General features: G+C 32.1%; 2 protein-coding genes across 3 annotated transcripts; one reads left to right on the top strand and one right to left on the bottom strand.

Annotated features, from left to right (window-relative positions):
• Nucleotides 1-10,188: 10,188 nt before the first annotated feature.
• LOC106434696 (protein SGT1 homolog A) lies at nt 10,189-12,369 on the bottom strand. 2 transcript variants are annotated; one of them, XM_013875553.3, is made up of 8 exons: nt 12,064-12,369; nt 11,639-11,708; nt 11,414-11,538; nt 11,252-11,333; nt 11,069-11,165; nt 10,929-10,994; nt 10,714-10,852; nt 10,189-10,634 (listed from the first exon to the last, which is right to left on the bottom strand). In XM_013875553.3, exons 1-8 carry the CDS (start codon nt 12,221-12,223, stop codon nt 10,342-10,344), a joined length of 1,032 nt encoding a protein of 343 aa, XP_013731007.1. In that variant the 5' UTR covers nt 12,224-12,369; the 3' UTR covers nt 10,189-10,341. The 2 variants fall into 2 exon arrangements, with proteins under 2 accessions (XP_013731007.1, XP_013731008.1); XM_013875554.3 differs by having other exon boundaries at nt 10,189-10,625; nt 12,064-12,345.
• A 6,059-nt stretch (nt 12,370-18,428) lies between these two features.
• Nucleotides 18,429-19,103, top strand: LOC125590667 (putative glycerol-3-phosphate transporter 5). The gene has a single exon (XM_048764339.1). The coding sequence runs from the start codon at nt 18,429-18,431 to the stop codon at nt 19,101-19,103; it is 675 nt and encodes a 224-aa protein (XP_048620296.1).
• Nucleotides 19,104-20,077: the final 974 nt, after the last annotated feature.

The raw sequence follows: 20,077 nt of genomic DNA, 5'->3' as shown, positions 1-20,077 counted from the left end.
GAAAACGTATGATCATCGTATATGTAAATTTCCGTCATTCAGTGGTTGGTTGAACATCATCGTGCATATCTAAATTTTGAGGTGCCCGAATCCAGGTCATAAGCAAAAGAGGTTTGGTATGGGGACAATAAGAACACTTTTTTTTTGAGAATATATGTCACGTCTGTTTCTCTCTTTTTCTTTTTGTCAATCGATCAAAATAAAATCCAAATTTTATTACAAAAAAACAAATTTAAAGATGTCAAAAAAAAAGTAGTATTTTTTTTTTATTAACACTGGATAATTATGTTATTACAACTATGAAAAATATTACAGACGATTCTACAGTCGACAATTCTACTTGCCATATAAGGATTCACGCCTGACTGCATCACTTGAGCCGCCCTATGGGATCCACGCTTGACGGTACTCCTTGCGCCATGCTGCATATCTCTTGTAAGCATTTTTCTCCCTTAATTCGCATAATTCTGTCTTTTCCGAGAATTGAAATCCAGACCTCCATGTGTAGAAGCATTAATGAACAATTGGTCAAACCACTGAACCAAAGAGATTTCCACAAAAAGTAGTATTCAAAAGAGCTGTTTTCTTCCGTCGGATCAATTGGATGAATATGATAAAACTTGAATTAAAAAATTGTGTGATTTTATTAATTAACCGATAAAAATATTTAAACGAAACCCTAACTTGAATGTCATCTATAACTTATATATGAAATCACGAGTCAAATATTATGTTAAAATGTTACTATAAACTTGCTTCCATTAGTCTTAGAAAGTAAGTATATATGACTTTAAAAAAATTCGACTTCTTACATAGAAGCATAATGAACTATCTATTAGAATGGTGCACCATGTTTTCTTTTAAATATCCAAGGCTATTTCATTATTCAAATTAGAAATAGTGTAAGAATCCTGACCAGAATAAAACAATAAACAAAAATTAAATTTCTATAAAAAGCACGAACAGTCTTGAATAAATCGTATGCATTCGATTTTGCTCCTTTGGTATTGGTTAGTGTGAGATTTCGAAGTCATAAAATTTTGTTGAAGAGCTGGTACCTCTCCTAATTCTGTTGAAAAGTTTGGCCATACCTTCGAATCTTGTATTATTGAAATAACATTCTTGCAATCTGTCCCAAAACTTGAAAAATCGTGTTTTAAAGCATGTTTTCCATAGATTAGATTAGTGTTTTTAGTTTTGAGTGCAAAGAAGACAGTTGCTATTTTTTGTTTCTCAACTTTAAAAATTGTTCATCCCAGATATTTAGCTATACCCAACTATATATACTATTCTATGCTTCCAAAATCTATGATCCATCTACTAAATATATATTTTGCAAGATCAGTTGGTATATTGGTGTGTCTTTTCTGAGATCTTTAGATTCGCATCAAACCATGCATGATATTTATTGTCTGTGTGTCGAATCAGTTGTGGCAAATTTTTTGTGATTCTTCTAAACAGTTTATCATTACAAACTTTTTTTTTTATCGAAACGGATTTATACATACATATATATATATATAGTATAGCTAGTACTAAATTTGCAAAAGAAATTATTCTTTTTTCTTTTTTAAAAAAATTGACCATTTTTTATTTGTTGCGTGTAGAACCGTCTACGTTGTTGGAATTCCAAGAGATAACAACGAATTATCTTGTAAGACGATGAATTTCCACATTATTCTATAAATTTGAAATTTCACGTGGGTTATTACAGTGGATAGAGAGGACAAATAAAAAAAAAATTTCTCGAAGCTCAATTTATTCGAACGTGGATTTCCTTGATTACAAAGTTACAATTTTATATTTCAACGCAAATTAATTGGATCTTGAATTATTTAAACTCGTCACTATGGATCAGATCCTACATTGGATCTTGAATTATTCATTGGCAATGCCTATCAAATAAATCGCGTAAAATCTCTCTTAAATTTTACAAATCTAAATACAAACAAACTATCTAATAATCTAGTAATCGTTGACATTTTATTAGTAATCTAAATTTGCTTAATTATGTAATCTAAGTAAATTGTGTGGATGATTGAGGCATGCTCATATATGTGCGTGTGCACATGATCTAATGAGCTATTTGTAGGGTCGCATTCATGTACAACAACTACACCAAACCAAATTATTTTCACTCAAGCGAATGTAAGTAAGAAGAAGCACAGCTGGCACACGTCTGTTTGTCTTGTTTTGGAGCGAGAAGACATACCGCGTACTAAGAGAAGAAGAGGAAAATCAGTCACTTTTTTGTTTGTAGTAGGAATGAATGAAAAGTAAACGTGTATGTTTTTACTATATTCTTAAAATATTGCAACAAAACGGGATAAAACAAATAGAGAAACTAATAGAAATAGGAATTTCCTTTAGAAACATATTTTCTTTTTAAGTTTAAAACGCACATATTTCCGTTTTGTGGGCAACAAAATCTAACAATACTAAAAGGAAAATATGCTCAATGGAGAGGATGTCCACGTCCTCAAAATAAATCAACCAATCAGGGGTAAGTTTTTTGACACGTCATTTATGTCCAGAAAATAAATAAAGTTGGACTTCTTCATGTGGCCTTGAAATTATTTTGTTCTGGCCCAAAACGAACCTAACCCTAACCTCCGATTAGATGGCAACTTTGATCGATTCTTCTTCAGTCACTTTGTCTTCTCCGCTTCGACTTCTTGCAACCTCCATTACCGCAATCACCTCTTATCAATCAATAATTTTCTAAAGTTCTCTCTTATGAATTTGTTTCCCATCCCTCTCTATCTCATCCTTTATATACTGTTTTTCCTTTCCTTGCTACAAATCATAACCCAAGAACCTGCTCAATTCAAGCTCAAGGGATGGCAACGAAACCCAACGGCAAGTCCCCGTCTCCTCCGCCAAGTTTTGTTCTTCAAAGATATCTCACCAAGTCCCCATGAAACCCAGTTACGCTATCGATCCATTTCTAGGAGGCTCGAAACCCAGCAAAAAGAACCCGGTCTGGAAATACTCCTCATAAATTTAGCTTGCCCTGATTTTATTTTAATTATCGTTGTCTTTTTTAATCTCTTTTTACAACACAGAATAAACACATCGTCGTCGTCCATGTTGATCTTCACATCGTCTATAGGGAACTGTTATTCAAGGATTCATTCCATCAGGACGTGTTCATAAATATTTTCCTGACATGAAACAAGGATCAGTTTACAGACTCTTCACCTTCTACGGATTCAAAAGCAAACTGGTATATCGTGTTGTTGATCATAGTGTAACCTTTCTTTCTCATACAACTATGTCATGTCATGTCGGTTCTTGAGGACAGTTCCTTTTGACGAAGACCAGTTCCGGTTCCATTCATATGAGGATTTTGAAACAAACTGTGACCTCAAATGTGACCTTCACGGTAAGCTCTCTAATATTTCATATCATCTCTGAGTTACATTGTTTTATGATTGGATGTAGTCTTTAGCTTTTGGTCCTGCATTTAAAATATAGAAATTAGTTCAATACAGAAATTTTAATTCTTTCTAAAATAATGTAATTAGTTCAAATTTTTAGAGTTTTGGTTTCTCTTTATACTATATTTTAATCATTTTCTGAAGTAACTCTGGGAAGAGCTGCCTGTTAATGAATGAATATTGGGTTTGTAAAGTTTAGTAGAAAAACTTATTAACCTTCAACCTTGGCTTCTGTTGATCATCCAAGCGTAGCTTAGTCGTAATGGGATTTTTTTTGTCAACGTTTAGTGAATGTGCGTTCAAATTCAGGTGGTGATAAAATATTAGACTTTTTATTTTGGAGCCATTTAACTTATACTCTTCCTCAACAATGTAATAGATGTTGTTGGCCACATGAAGCTGGTCAATGAACATACTTTCATTGAGCATCTCATCATTGACGAAGTGGAAATAGCAACCCGCTGGTTCAAGTGCGATCACATGAGTACGTGTTTTCTTATTTTTTAGTCACCACCTCTCTGTACTTCTCTTAATCCGTCAGTGTTAATCTTTTGCAGTGGACCTGTGATGAAGCTATACCTTTGGGACCAGACTGTAACAGACTTCTGCAAGAAGCTCAAATCCTATGAAAACACTCCCACCGTTGGTCACGACTGTTAACACTAATGGTAAACGTCTAGGAGGTTACCATTTCTCTCTTTAGTATGACATATTCACTGATAACTGTGACGTAATATGTTTTCCAAATAGTTTGTCATCGTTTGCTAATGTTATACTAATTTATTCACCATTCCAAAAACGTCTCTGCTTCTATTTATGATGTCATCCTAGGCGGTTTTTTTGTGTGTCATTGGTTTCTATCCAAGTATCTGCTCATAAAAAAGTACAGTGTAATCAATAATTTTATTTTTACGATCACATAACAACGTAAACAAGCTGGTTAGCACGCATCGGATGCTCCCAACACCAAATAACATATTGGAAATACCTAACCATCTCCAAAGTAATAAACACTCTGACTTTTTTCTCTGTATATTACTCCGCATAATTAAGTATATGTGGTTACTGAACCTGCTTCTTTTTTTTTTGGTTCAGATTGCAACTCTGACAGGTTACACATACTGACTTATGTTCCTTGCGGTATCACCTGATGGAGAACGAATGCAAACGGAGCAGGAGGTGAAACCTTAAGGTTCTGGAATGTCTTCCCGTCCATGAAAGCTCAGGTAAAATGAATCAACTTAATTGCATTAACAAAATAATATTTTAAGAGGAAATAACTTGATCTTTTCGTCTCTGGCTGATTTGAGATTATATACCCGTCTCATTAATGTGATTTAAAACAACAGGAGCTGGTTCAACGGACTCAACAGGACAACATCAGCGTTCTCATTTGCTCCGCCAAGACATTCCCACCGTCGATCAGTGAATTAGGGTCCCAGTCTGGGTCAGAAGTTCTGGCTTGAGGGTTTTGAACATGTGAACCAATTGGAAGCTCTCAAATTTACTTTGACTATAATAGAGAATTTGGAGCTTCTTGAAGGGTTTTGCGGTTCTCCCCTTTACTTTAACTGGAGGCAGAATATTATATCAGATTCTTCCGGGAATGTATACAGTAATGTTGTATGTAGTAGTAACATTAGGATTAATGTAACAATAAATATTATTGTATGAAAACTGGAAAGTGATCGTACTTACCCTAAGAGGAGCATCTGTTGAAGGCTTTGCAACAGCAGCAACTGGAAGATAGAAGTGGGTGAACTGGTACCGTTGTGTGGTGAGCAAGCGTGACCAGTGAATAATGGTTTGATGTATGGGTTTAGGCCTAGGGTTTTACATAGCTTATGTTGCTAATTTAAGCTGCTACAAAAAGCATAAAATTTTGGCTGATGTGAAAGACTAATATGACGCATAAACTGGCTTTACCTATCGCACCTGTTAAGTTTACAAAACAGAAATTTTGTAAATCGATTTTAATGACAATTTTCTATTTGTTGTTTATGTAAATATCACGTATGTGATGCAAATCACTAGAAAAATGATGTAATTGCCAACTTAGACCACGGAAATTACACAAACAATTTGATACACATATTTTTAAGAAACACAAGTAACAATCAAATTATAGAATATGTGATGCACCACCCAAATTTTTAAGAAACCCAAAGTAACAATCAAACTATAGTATATGTGACGTACCGCCCGAGTGTATATCGGTGGGCGCACATATTTTCTTGGCATTGACGGCACATTTTTTTAAAAAAAATTAGATCATAACTAATCCTCAGAGCCGTGCGAACATTAAAACCATACGTAAGCGAGAAAAAAAATATGCCTTCATTCATAAAAATGTCTTATAAAGAGTCAATTAAAAAAAAACACTGCATAATAATTCTAAAACATAATTTGTCTTCCCTTCTTCTCTAAGAACTCATTGACTAAACTTTCAAAATCAATGTTCCTTAAGAGTTCTCTCTCGATAGATAAGATAGCCAAATCACTTAATCTTTCTTGTGACATAGTCGAACGAAGATAAGATTTTATTAGCTTCAACTTCGAAAAACTCCTCTCAGCAGATGCAACCGAAACAGGGATGGTCAACAATATTCGATTAGCAATCGATGAGTTCGGATAAAAATCATGAACACTTTGCAAAAAGTCTAGCACTTCAATATGTTGTTCTTGTTCATCATTATCTTCTCTAGACGTACCATGTTGTTCTTGTTCATCATTATTCTCTACAAAGGTATCAAGAGTTTCAGATTTTTTAAAATACCTTAATAAACCATTCTTTTGAGATTTTGCTTCCTCGTCTTTTTTGTTTTTCTTTTTTCTGTTGTCTGGTCCACACGGTTGATGTCTTTTGTTCGATGACATCGTTCTATCAACATATAAAATTCTGATTGTTATTCACTGTTTCACAAAATAGATGAAAATAGATAACAATAGGTAGTACTTTTACCTTAGTTTGAATTGTAAGTGAGAAAATGAGATAAAGCTACTTTGTTAATAAATCTTAAACTTCAAAAATCAGAACTGCAGGTTTGTGTGTGAGAAGAAGACGTGATCAGAAGTTGGAAGAGACAGAAGACGTCGTGAAATTGGATTTGTTACCCTAATTTTTGTAAAATTACATGAATAATTTTTTTAAGTAAATTTAACTTTAATTAGTGAAGTATTAATGAATGTCTTTATGTGTTGTGGCCCATATTTAGCCTACTGATAATATTATAGTTTAAAACTCAAGCCCATATAAAATATATATTAGTACTTATGATTGGTAATATTAACTAAACATATGCTATTAAGTGTTTTTTTTTTAAATGATGCCCTAAGCCAATGTTTCTTTTGGTCTCAAGGTCGCACGGCTCTGCTAATCCTTAATTAATTATGTATTCATATCATGTTGTGGTTCACCATCATATACAGATATAGGAACATTTATCTGAAATCGAAAAATCGAACCAAAGAACCAGGTTCAGTTTGGGTTGGAAGGATCCTATCAATTACCTGAGCATCCTATATATCTGTAGAAGCGAAAACCCAAAATCAAATTGAAACTGATAACTGAATGAATACCAAAATTTTATAATATAATATATAATTATAAATATTAACTATATTTAGATTTAAAATAAAAACAAATGTTTCTAAAATACTATTTGTGAAACGAATTACCCAAATATTTTTTATCCAAAATATTTTAAGTTATCCGAGGTTTATTCAAAACCCGAAAATATAATATTTAATCTGAAATTTTTTTTTTTTACTTTTTAACCCGAATCAACCGAATAACCGAAACCAAACCGGAACCAAGATTAGATCCAAAATTATCTCGGATATTAGCCGGTTCCTAATTGTGTTACCAAACTGAATGGAAAACTGAAATAGCTAAACTGTAATCAAACCAAATTTTCTAAATTCCCGAATAGATCCTATATTCTAGAACCAGAAACATAAATAAATCAAAGCAAACCAATATAAAAAATACACATGCCTATATATTTTTGGAGAATAATTGTTTTTGCACATTCATAATTCATATTTATATAACATGTATAAAATATATAGGTATTACATAAATTAAATAAAAAAAGATATTAGTTAGAAACCCGGGCATAGCCCGGGAAAATCCCTAGTATATTTGAAAAGATCGAATATGAACCAAACCGTATCAAACAGAACTAAAAAGTATTTTGTTCCCTTTTGGGTTATATGTTACAAGAACTGACAAAAATAAAAGAAAATAAAAACAAATTATGAACACCAACTAGTTATTAGTATTTCGAAAATAATGAAGTTGATGTGGTCAAATAGATCTTAAAGCATGTTAATTGCATCGAGTATTGGAGAAGCGCCTTGTATTTAGGGAATTTTTTCGATTACTATATTGCAAAAATATACATCATAATTTTAGGCCAAGTTACATTAATGTGTAAGTGTAACGTCTACTGCAACTTAAATGTAATTAACATGTTTGCTTGTATGAGCTGTAATAAACATATTTTTATGCCAAGTTACATTAACTTGCAAATGTAAAATCTACTGCAAGTTTTTTTGCTTAATTAATATACAGACTGCAAAATTCTTGTGGCACCATATGGCTTCATGTGGCTTTTTCTTAATAAGTTTGGTTCCCTGGGTATCTCGACAACATGGAGAGCATATACGGCTACAAAGTCTTTCTAATCCCTAGTTTGTATGACCGATTCACCGTCAAACAGCCTCTACACTTTCGTTATGATCTATGCGTCAGTGGCAGTGCGTCACCATTATAAATATAAACGCAAAACTGAAAGACGTTAGAATAACGAATCGACATACAAAATTTCTTTTGTGGATAACGTCCTTGACATTAAATATATAAATCATCTAGTATACTCTAGTAATCATGTAAAGTAACAACGCTAAAAAGTATGACAAAATCATTCAAATAGTATTTAAATATATAAAATTACAATATCTTATATATTAAAACAGAAGTCACAACTTTCATTCATGTGTGTTTTTTTTTAAATGGACTTAATGGACTTATTCCTAGAAATTCATGTTACATTTAATACCTAATCTTATTATTTAAATTTTGGGCCTACCAGAAATTTTTATTGGGCTATCAATAATTGGATTTAAACAATAGATGATTCATTGAATTTATAGATAGTATAAATTAAGTAGATATAATTTAATGTTGTAATACTATATTTCTATATGCTAAATTTAAATATTTGTCTATATTGACTTTTAAAATTATAAAGATTTTTTTTTAAATAACAAAAATCATATTATCTAACAATGATTAATCTTTACTACTTTAAACCAATTCAAACAAATTTTAAACTATACAGTTTATTTTAAAAATTAAACAAAAACTAAATGTTTAATTATTTACTCGATAATATAAATCTATGAAGTGAAAAGTTTAATTTAAAAAAAAATTCTAAATTTGTGAAATGTTACAATATCTTTGAATATGACAATAAAACAATATTTTACTAATCTTTATATATATATTTATAATTTTAATAATGAAATAATAATCCGAAAATATATAGATAGAAGAAGATACAGATACATGTGAAAGTTTGAAACAATCTATTCAATAAAAAAAATATACAGTAAACTTATTATGTTTAAAAATTGATAGACACATATATATTATAATATATACCAATTTAGAATTGAAAACAAAATAATTATATAAAAATAAATGAACACAAAAACCAGCGTGGTTGCGCGGATCGAGATCTAGTTATTATTAAAACAAAATAAAATAAAATATTACCGATAAATATCGTACCATCGCATAAACAATCTGCTTATGCCATATAGGTTACTAATCTAAAAGTTCATAAATAATTCATAAAGAGAGAACCAAAAGTAAAATCGAGGATAGAATAGAAACATAGTTACGGACTATAATAGAGTCCAGTCCAATGGTTGTTAATTTGGTTAAAGAGGCAGAACTGGTGTTTTGTCGGAGCAACAGCAAACCCATACAAAAATTGATATGCATATGGCCAACGCAGAGACTGTTACGATCAATAGGAGTAGAATAGGATCCATCATGTTTCTTCACCCACACACCAAAATTAAATTCTTGTTTCACGTCTTCTTCTTCTTCTCGGATAGCTGCAAAACTACAACTTATAAGCAAAAACCCTTGTTTCAAAAGTACATGTATATACGAATTTTGACCTCAACACAAAGGTTTACGTTTTCGTAAATAGATCGATGAATTTTGTAAATTTTACATTTCAGTTTGTCATTAAGGAAAAATAACTAGATATATAAGTAACTTTACATTTTTATTTTATGGTACTCTTTACAATATTTTTAAAATGACATATATTTATGTACATGTGTGATTTAAAAAGGGAATGTAGTGATTTAAACCTAATGCAATATTTTAACATTTTGTTTCAAAACTTTTGTAACAATTCCTTTTTTGTTAGGGAAGAATTCCTTTTTTGTCACAGGCTCACGTAACTGTAGTCTCTTTTCTTGTGGCCTACGCTTCTTTTGGGCCATTAAATGTGTCAATTGCAAGTACAAGATCATCTTTAATGGGCCAGGCTTTTACGATTAGTTATCCACGAGTGATCTACTCGGAAAGAAACATTTGCCATGGTCTTTTTCTAAACAGTCATAGTTTTCATCTATAAAAGTTAAAAGAGTCTAAAAACTTAAATCAGAAAATTGAAAGTAATTGAAATTCTTCACTCTCAAGTCTCCAATAAACGTGTTCATATGAATAAAGAATAGAACGTTTAGATTTAAAACTTTCAGTTGCTTGTGTATAAACAAAATGAGTTTTAAGGCAAATACAAAGAACCTAAGTCCACAAAGCAGAGTAAGCAAAACCCTTAAGACCAAGGCAAAACCCACACAAATCATATTCACATCAGATCTCCCATTTCTTGAGCTCCATACCATCAGGAGGAGTGCTCTCGATCTTCTTAGCTCCAACCTCTTTCCAGTCTGTTGAGAGCACTGTCCCATTAGATTCCACAAATGATTTGCTCATGGCACGCCTCATATCCTCATCAGCATTCGAATATATCTCACGGAAGAACTTGTTCAAAGCCGCGTCTCCTTCCAGCTTCTCATCCTTCTCCTGTTTCTTCACTTCAGCTTCAATCTTGTCCCAGTCCTTCACTTTCTTGGAAGAAGGATAAGCCGGTCTCACTGAAACCTCTGCACCAAAGTTTTAGAGGTCAAGAGACTGTGATTCAAACCTCAAACCAAAAAAGAAGAATGTAGAAAGTAGAAAAACCTGTTGAGACATCTGGCTTTGGCAAAACCGCTGGCCCTTTGCCGTGTTCAAGAGAGGTCCATGTGATGATCTCTGCTTTTGCAAGACGGATCTCAATCTTGGTTGACATTACTTGATATATGCACTTCTTTGGTACTATCTGAATAAAAGAAACAAAAGATTAACACAGTGTGTTCAGCTCAGAACATTGATTCATTCTATGAATAATCAGTTACCTTTCCGAACAGTCTCGGTTGGAGATGATACGCTTCCTCTCCAGGAACATCAATCACAACACTCAGCTGCAAAAACCACAGAACAATTTAACACAAAGCGTTTATCATGGAGGTGTGTTGTTAGGATGCAGTATGCTTACAATCTGTTCACCAAAGTCTATATTAACATTCTGCTTCGGTATCCCTTTTGCAAAAACGGTCACCACAACTTCTTCTGGCTTTTGGTAGTACTCATGTCTGTTGAGAACTCAAGAGCAAGAGATTATTTAACAGTTCTTAAAACTTTGAAAGAGTAGCATTATAGTTTTAAACAATGAAACTACCTGAACTTTGGTTTGGCTGGTTCTGCAGGCACAGGGGTCTGATCAACTTTTACCGGCGGTTGAACCAAATCTTTCTCTTCTTCTAATCATTGCAAAAATACAATCAGTCATGCCTCGTAAACATAACCAATCAGACAACAACAAGCAACAAACTATACATACCTGCAATTCGAAGATTGCATTCATCTATCAACTTCTTGAATTTGGATTCGCTTGGTGCAATGGAGGCACCTTTTTCAAGAGCTGTTTTGGCAGTTCGATACTCTTCAAGCTTCATACAGGCAGTTCTACAGCCACATAAAGGATTCAGATATCGACTAGAAACCTATATAACACAAGACAACAACAACAACAACAATACAGAAAGATGAAATAGCAAAGACATACCCTTTTCTCAAGTAAGCTTTGGTCAATGATGGATCCAACTCAATAGCTTTCTTCGCATCTGCCACAGCTTCTGCTCATCAAGAACACAAGTCAGAGTCAGAACCAATGAATCAGAAAACATATTTGCATCAAAACTGATACAAAGTCTCTTCACTAGAAGAAGAGCTGTGACACTACCACCAAAACTAAACCTTTAATTCACACAGAATCAGACAAAACCAAACTTCCTTCTAACTGTACATAGAACGAACCAAACTAAGAAACCTAAAGACATGAAAACCAATTAACCCCAGAAAGACAAAGTTCTCTACTTTATGTTCTCCTCTAACAAAAGCATCGTTTTTTTTTTATTACAAGAACCCATTAACCCCAAAAAAGACAAAGTTCTCTCCTTTACGTTCTTTATTAGAGAACTAAGAAGTTACCGGTGAAGTTTTGGAGTTTGATGTAAGCCTGAGCACGATCAGCGAAGAAGTCAGCGCAACTGGGATCCAAGTCAATGGCTTTAGAGTATAAGTCAACAGCGACATCGAAGTCGTCGTCTACGAAAGCCTCTTTGGCCTGAGCTGCAAGTTCTTTAGCCATATCGATTGGGAGATAAGAAGAAGAAGAAGATTCGAATGAAGTAGAGAGGCAAAGGTTTTGCCTTGTACCCACGAAAGGACCAGAAGTGTATATAAAGAGAAGAGATCCAATTCTAGATTGTTCCTTCGATGAGTTGTTAGGAATGTTCCCAGGATTTTTTTTTTCTTTTTTTTTTTTTTTTTTTTTTGTTCACAGGATTTAATACCATAAAAAAGGGAAAAAGCAAATACATATTTTCTCTTTTTTTTCCACGATTTTTCCTTTTTGTAATTTTAAAAAAAATCCTTTTCCTTTTTACTGTTAATTTTAAGATAAATAAAAGAAAATTCCCCAAAAAAAAAAAATACATGGAGATATACATCTATACTCTTTGAATTATATATATAAATTTCGAGAAAATAAATAAATATTGAATAATTAATTTTGTTTAGAGAAATTTACACAACAGTAACATATTGAAGATCACAACTTTTTTTAACAAATTCAAAGAAACCAATGAATGTTTAGAGTATTGTAAGAAGGAAATTACGATTTAAAAACCTGTAGCTATGGTTTCATTACTTTGAAATTTCGAATGAGACGTACTATTTATTTTTGGTATTTATAGCAAAATCTCGAGTAAAACATTTTGTTGCAAGTTTTTAATTAATTACTTTTCACGCTTTCATTAAGTTAAAGTACATCAATTTTACACAATAGTTACAATTCTTTTCATAACAGAAATTAATTAGAAAAATATGAACGAAGCAGACAAACAAAAGCAGCAATTTGATTGACATTTGAGTCCAATGATTTGAGGAACTGTTTTCCTCGGGGTTTCGTGGAACTTTATAGGAAAGATCAAGTAAGTGTTATATGTCAAGTGGATGTGATGAAGTCAATTTAGATAATTACATATAGAAATAAATTTGAAAAGTAAAAAACATAGTCAAATGGGTATAGTTTGGGCCGGAATATATGATCATCCAATAAGACCCATCAATGCTTAAACTAAACCCGGCCTGGCTGTATCTAGGGTATGCTTGGTTTCCCGCTACCAGGGTATGACTGGTTTTCCGCTATCACCTGCAAACGCAGCTTTTGCGGTTGGTAGCAGTTGTTGGCGTTTTGCAACAATCACTTAAACCGCTATTAATTGTTTCAAACCGCTCTAAACCTTATAAATTCAAAAGCCGCTTCTAGCTAGCGTTTGCGGTCGCGGGCGGTTGCGGAAGGATAATTTTTTTTAAACAATATAAATACAAAAATAAAAATATTCAATAAAAGTTTTAAACTAGAATTATAAAATGTTGATTTAATATAATATTTTTAAAAAATAAAAATATTTTCTATTATTTTTGATATTTTCATAATTATATAAAATATAAATATTGTTAATTTATTATTTAACCGTTGCTCCATTTGGTAGTTAACCAGTCATAAATATCATGCAAACGCACCAATTTCTAACTGTAAAACCAGTCATACAAATCAATTAAAACCGTTAGAAACCGCAACCGTCCGCATCTGCAAACTCCCACAACCGCAACCGCTGCGTTTAAACCATTCAGGCCCTTAGTAGACAAAAAATCATATTACTTCTCCCACAATCGGAAACCTTGAGAATGGGACACTTGCCTGTCACTGAGTTGGGTCGTCTCTGGCTAGCTAAGCGATCCGTCTGTGTTCTCCCGGCCTCATCGATCTCTCCAGTCCAAATTCTGATACCTATGTTAGAACATATATGTACACATACCTTGCTAAAATCCTATAATGTCAATAAACTTTGGATATTGGATGGAAACAAAAAAGTGTGGATTTGTCCCTCAGTACACGTTGTACAAGCAAGTCAGAGACTCGCATGAGGATGTTATTGTACGTTGCAGTATGGCTAAACTAAAATCGATGTATCTGGTACTTCTCAGAGATTTCGTTCATTTTCAGAATGACAGAGAAGTGTAAGTTTAGCATAAGAAATATTCTGCTTCAAGCGAAAAACAATGATATCTACACAGTAGATACGACCAACTGGGCGTTTTTCTTTTGATTTTCTGTTGCGTGAGGTTATTGAAATAATTATAGTTCTTAACTTCTTATCATATAGTAATAAAAAATGGTAAGTCAATCATAAATGAAGATTGGCTGAGTAATTAGCGCATTATTAATGGGGAGATGTATAACGTACACGAAGTTGCGTTAGACGAAAATAGAATAGTGGACATAAAACTTTGTCACATGCTTTGCCATCAGGTCCATCACTTTATTTTGCTCCAATTAATTATTTATTACTTCCTTTTATTTCATTCTGTAATTCAATTTATTATGACCATTGAATCTGACCAAAATTAATATTTACATGTTGTAATTATCTGAACTTCTTTTGGGTTGAAAACGTCTATAAAGTTCTCATTTGGCAGAAACGGAGGCAAAGTAAGCATAGTACTAAATGGCAAGAATGTCTATGCACTACCATAATCCCTATATATTATTTGTGAAACATTATAACTTTTTTTTGTAGCCACGTGTCATCACTAGGATGATTCTTAGAATTATTAGAGAAATAGTTTGGTCCATCTAATTATATAATAAGCTTTTTATTAAACTAACCATAAATTTATTATTAATGTCATTTATTATTTCATTAAATAAAGATTACGGAATTGCCTAATGTAGATAAAGTATATATAACAATTAATGATTTTGAATAATAAAGATCTGATAAAAAAAATAATGTATCTTCTATCAAATTTGTTTAATTTTAAACTATTAAAATAATTTAAAAAAAAAACATAATAACCATATTATAAAAATTTAGATTTTTCTGTATATGTTATATTTTGAATTTTAAAAAATGACTATAAATTACTAAAACTGTTAAAAGTCTCACATTCAAATTTTGCGATCTATGGTTTAAAATTTTTGTTATGACAAAATACAAATGATTACAAAATCATATAAGTAAAAGTCTAATTTAACTAATCCTTAATATTTAAAATATATATGTATATATATCATTCTAAATTAAACTATAAACCATATTGAATATATAAATGTTTTAGTTTCAAAATTTACTTTGAATAATTATTTTTTGATAAAAGTTTTGAACTAACATTGATAATTTTTTTTAAATTATCAATTACTAAAATTATTAATCCCACAATAAATTTTTTGTTATCAGTAATTTAAAATTTTTGATATTAAAGATACACATGACCAAAAAAACATATGAGTAGAAAGCATCATTTAATAGACATTAATATTAAAAATATACTATGTATGTTAATATCATTTAAATTTAATTACATATCCTATCAAATTTTTTAAAAAAAATTTGGATTAATAAAATTGATTTATACTTTCGCACCAATTTAATTATATATCTAATAGTTACTGACTTTTAATTATTCAATATATATTTATTATTTCATAATATGTAAAAACATATAATACATAAAATAATTTATATATATAATATTTATTCTGCGCGGATCTTAATCTAGTAGCATCACTAAAACAGAAGTAGTTAAAGAACATAATAGTATCATTCACATGTGAAAACTGAAAAGGTATCATACGAGGGTTCTAGAATCTTGACGGCTGTTGAAATTTTTCAATGGATTAGTTAGTTGCATCAGATAGCCGAAATGATTTTCTTTCATTCACCGGTACATCAAAAGAAGTTACAACCAAGTTGGTTTGGTCTAGTGGTATAGGAGCTCCAGCTGGAGTGCCCGCCTCTGGGTTCGAGTTTTGGCCACTGCAGAAATATACATGTGGGCTGCAGCACCCGAGACCGGAGACCAAAGACCGTTACACGGTGAGCCACATGGTGATGTCCTGGCAGCGTCCATGCTCACTTCGGTCTCTAGTCTGGACCACCTCGGTGGAACCAGGATACTCGATTAGCAAAAAAAAAAAAAAAAAAAAAAAAAAAAGTTACAATAACATGGGAAAATATCGGCAACCTTAAAAACAATATGCATGTGGGTTTACACAAAAATCATTTACAGTCTATTAAATTTTACAAAAAATAGAGAAACATTAGAAAGTATATATATCATCTCATATACTGAAAATCATTACAATTTCACACTTTTACACGGTATACCAATTTTCTAAAACCATGAAGATAACGTCAATGGCCATCGAGAGTCAGCTAGAACAAAAATCCTGTAAAGGATAACTGTAGTGCATAACTGTATATGTTATAACTAAACAAAATGAAGTAGTACATTCGATGGATGGACCATCCCAAGCTTGATGTGTTCCTTTCTTTTCTTGAAAAAAAAATATGAAGAGAAAGGAGAAAACATACAATGAACAAACACGCAAAATATTCCGCAACAGGTTTGCAAGAAGAGGGACATCATATTTATTAGTTGTAACTTATATAATGAATAAATTAAAAGTTTTATGACAGCGGAAAGGAAAATCAAAACCAACTGCAAAATCTTACATTGACGTTTTGAGGAATGGGTGCTAAATATTTATACCGCCATTTCTACGGCACGGCATCCCCATATCACTAATGGTCGATCAGCCTTTCTGAAACGTGATAAACGCCACTTATTGCGTTTTCTTGCATAGACAAGATTAATGTGTTATATATATCCAAAAATCTAGGCATGAAACCGGAGTATTTGAGTGTGACCCCTTGTAAACAAAAAACTTGCACAATCTTTGTTATATTGACACTAGTTTCGTGTCCGCGCTACGCGCGGATTACATCTTTACGATTAAAATTTTATTTTAATTACTTTGTAACATGATATGTTTAAATTTGTTTTAGAAATATATATTTTAGTATTTTTATTTTGTGATTAATTTAACTATATATATTACAGAAATAAATTAATTTGGAATAGTTTTTTGCATAAATTTTAGTAAACTTTTATGTAGGCCATCTTTTTAATTTTTGAATTCTTCTTATGAAAATGGTAATGAATAATGTATTCAAAATATTTTCTTCAATATTTATGTAGTACTTTAAATAAAAGCAAATATATAATATGATGATAAAACAAAAAATTAAAAGGATACTTGAGATAAAAAAATATGAATGAAAAAAACACAGAGAATGGTAAGTAACAAACAAAGAGACATAATCACAAAGAATCATTTATCACACACCTATGATAAAATCAATTATGTGAGGCTGTGAGATATATCGTTTGGCTAGACTACATATAATAAAAATATAGACTTGATCTGTACACAATAATCTCAATTGTTTTGGTATCGAAAAAAGGTCAAAAGATTTTCGAAGAGGCTTAGATGGATTCAACCTCATCTTTTGTTGTTTCTTCCCAATGCCTCAAATAATATTTTAACTGTTTTATTCTTTCATGGATCAAACAAAACCAAACCAAGAGATAGATATGTTTTTTTTTAATTCAGTACTTTTGTATGCTTTAATGATGTCACTGATGATGAACATAAAATGATATTTCACATATAGATATGAAATATATGGGAATCTAGACATTATTATCTTTTATATGAGTTAGCCTTAACCGAAATCGACATTGCATTATTTATCAAAAGGTTTTGTTGGTGTAGATAGGTTAAATAATCTTGCAAATTCGAAGTACATGTACGAAAAAGTAAATATAATGTAGTCTTTTATTTTTTATATAAAAATAGCTTTTTATTTTTGTTACAAATTCAAAATTATACACCTCTTAAATAACGATTATGGTATTCACCAAAATGTGTGTAAATATATCTTTAGAAAAATTCTGATTGCTTTTATAGGCCAAGCAGTGTAACAAATAAAATTATTTTAATTTTATATTTTTATCAAAAAAAGAGAAAATTTATTGTTGCAAAATCTTTTTGCTAATAAGCGATATTTGTCGGTGCTCCGTAACAAAGTTATCAATATTATTATTCTTAACTTGCAATAAAATAAGATTTTCAACGTAGTACATCACTTCTTTTCTACTTTTTTAATATTTTTGGCATACAATAGCTTTGGAGTTTGGTGGACCATATCACAAATTATTTTATCGTGTTTTTTCTAGCCAAAATGATTTCAACTTTACGCAACCCTTTGACCAAAATGATTTATTTATAATAAGTTGAAAAAATCTCTCTGAGTCCTTCGCCTTGAAGAAATCTGGTAGCAACCCATTACCTACCGTGAGAAAATAAAGCAAAAACAATCTCAAAGATCAACTCTTTTTTTTTTATTCCGAATCAAGAAATGCTCCACCATTGATTCAAGATGCAATCCAAGATCGGCGGCGGCGGCTTACCTCCAGCGTTTTCTCTCTTCCCAAGCTTAAACAAAACCTTCACATTCCACCAAATCCTCGTCCTCATCACCACCTTCCTAGCCTACGCTTCGTTCCACGCCTCTCGCAAACCTCCGAGCATCGTCAAGAGCGTCCTCGGACCTTCCGTCAACGAACAATCAAACTCTCCGATCGACAACAGATGGGCTCCGTTCAAAGGAACCGAAGGAACGCAGAGACTCGGCGAGCTCGATCTAGCGTTCCTATCTTCCTACGCTCTCAGTATGTATTTCGCAGGGCATTTAGGAGATATGATCGATCTGAGGCTGTTTCTCGTGTTTGGGATGATGGGAAGTGGGATCCTCAACGTGCATCTTCTCGGGTTTTACATGACTATTCAGATCGTTTGTGGGTTGTTTCAATCTATCGGGTGGCCTTGTGTTGTCTATGTGGTTGCGAACTGGTGTGGGAAGGAGAAGCGTGGGTTGATTATGGGTGTTTGGAACTCTCATACATCTGTTGGGAAGATTGTTGGTTCCATTGTTGCTTCTTCCGTGCTTGATTCCGGATGGGGTTGGTCTTTTGCTTTGCCTGGTGGGTTGGTGATTGTGTCTGGATTGGTTGTGAGGATTATATCTGACTTGAACCTAGCCACTATTATATAGCGAGGATGGGGAGGGTAAGGAAAGGTAAAGAGGTGTCGATCTGATGGCGTTAGTAAATTGAAGAAGCAGTAAATAATTTGTAACCGGTGAAGATTTATTCATCGAAAGGAAGATGAAGCAAAAGAAGACAATAAAAAAGAGATTCTATCAGTGACATGGCAGTTTAATTGGCTCTGAATATTTATGCTGATGTGGCTTGTCTAAAATTGCTTCAATTTAGTTGCTTTTATATAGTGGGATTTTGTTGAGATAAATTTAATCTTCTAACATAGAAACATCTATAACATATCGTACAAAAAGAATTATTATCAGTAAAAAAAAAAAGAATTATGGACATATATCTAAACAGTAAACATAATTGACGAGCAATATTTTTTTTCGGAACTTAATTGACGAACAATTTTACACCAATAAGAATATGTAAGACCTTCAAATTTATTGTTTGTTAACACGAGATCGATATTCATATGCATTTCTAAGACAGACGATATAAATTGCAATAGTAAAAATTCTTCATCGGAAATAAGATGGTTTTATATATAAAAACTGAAAAATGAAACTTAAGAATATATGTGGGCAAATATATTCACTGGCAGTGAGCCCGCTCCAAGTGAAAACGGGCTAACATAGGTTTGCATATAATAAGTATTTTGAACGCCGGTTATTTTTGAAGACAAATACTATTAGCTAAGTTGGTTACTGTCCTAAAAGTGTGTCTTTAGGGAGTTAAAGGTTGGAATATTTCATACTTAATTTGTAATTTCTGCTTTCTAAATTCACAATTAGTCCATATATTTTTCAGGTTTGGTAATAATCGTTTGTTAATTATATTTAGTGGAAAACCCATAAAACTTGATAGATCAAATCAGTGATCCAAATAAGATGATCTAGTTAAGAGATATTACTAATCCTAGCTAGCTTAAGATCGGTTTGAGATTGATAAAGCCATGATCAGGGAAATGAGATGTGATATA

Source organism: Brassica napus, chromosome C7, assembly GCF_020379485.1.
Source record: "Brassica napus cultivar Da-Ae chromosome C7, Da-Ae, whole genome shotgun sequence".
NCBI classification, from domain to species: domain Eukaryota; kingdom Viridiplantae; phylum Streptophyta; class Magnoliopsida; order Brassicales; family Brassicaceae; genus Brassica; species Brassica napus.
This window is presented reverse-complemented; position numbering and strand designations above follow the sequence as displayed.

Excerpts from the sequence above, each read along its gene's own strand:
- LOC125590667 (XM_048764339.1), top strand. The coding sequence starts at position 18,429 with ATGCAATCCAAGATCGGCGGCGGCGGCTTACCTCCAGCGTTTTCTCTC.
- LOC106434696 (XM_013875553.3), bottom strand. The coding sequence starts at position 12,223 with ATGGCTAAAGAACTTGCAGCTCAGGCCAAAGAGGCTTTCGTAGACGAC. Across the intron at positions 11,709-12,063 it reads CAAACTCCAAAACTTCACCG|AAGCTGTGGCAGATGCGAAG; the intron begins GTAACTTCTTAG and ends CTTGATGAGCAG. Across the intron at positions 11,334-11,413 it reads ATGCAATCTTCGAATTGCAG|AAGAAGAGAAAGATTTGGTT; the intron begins GTATGTATAGTT and ends TGCAATGATTAG.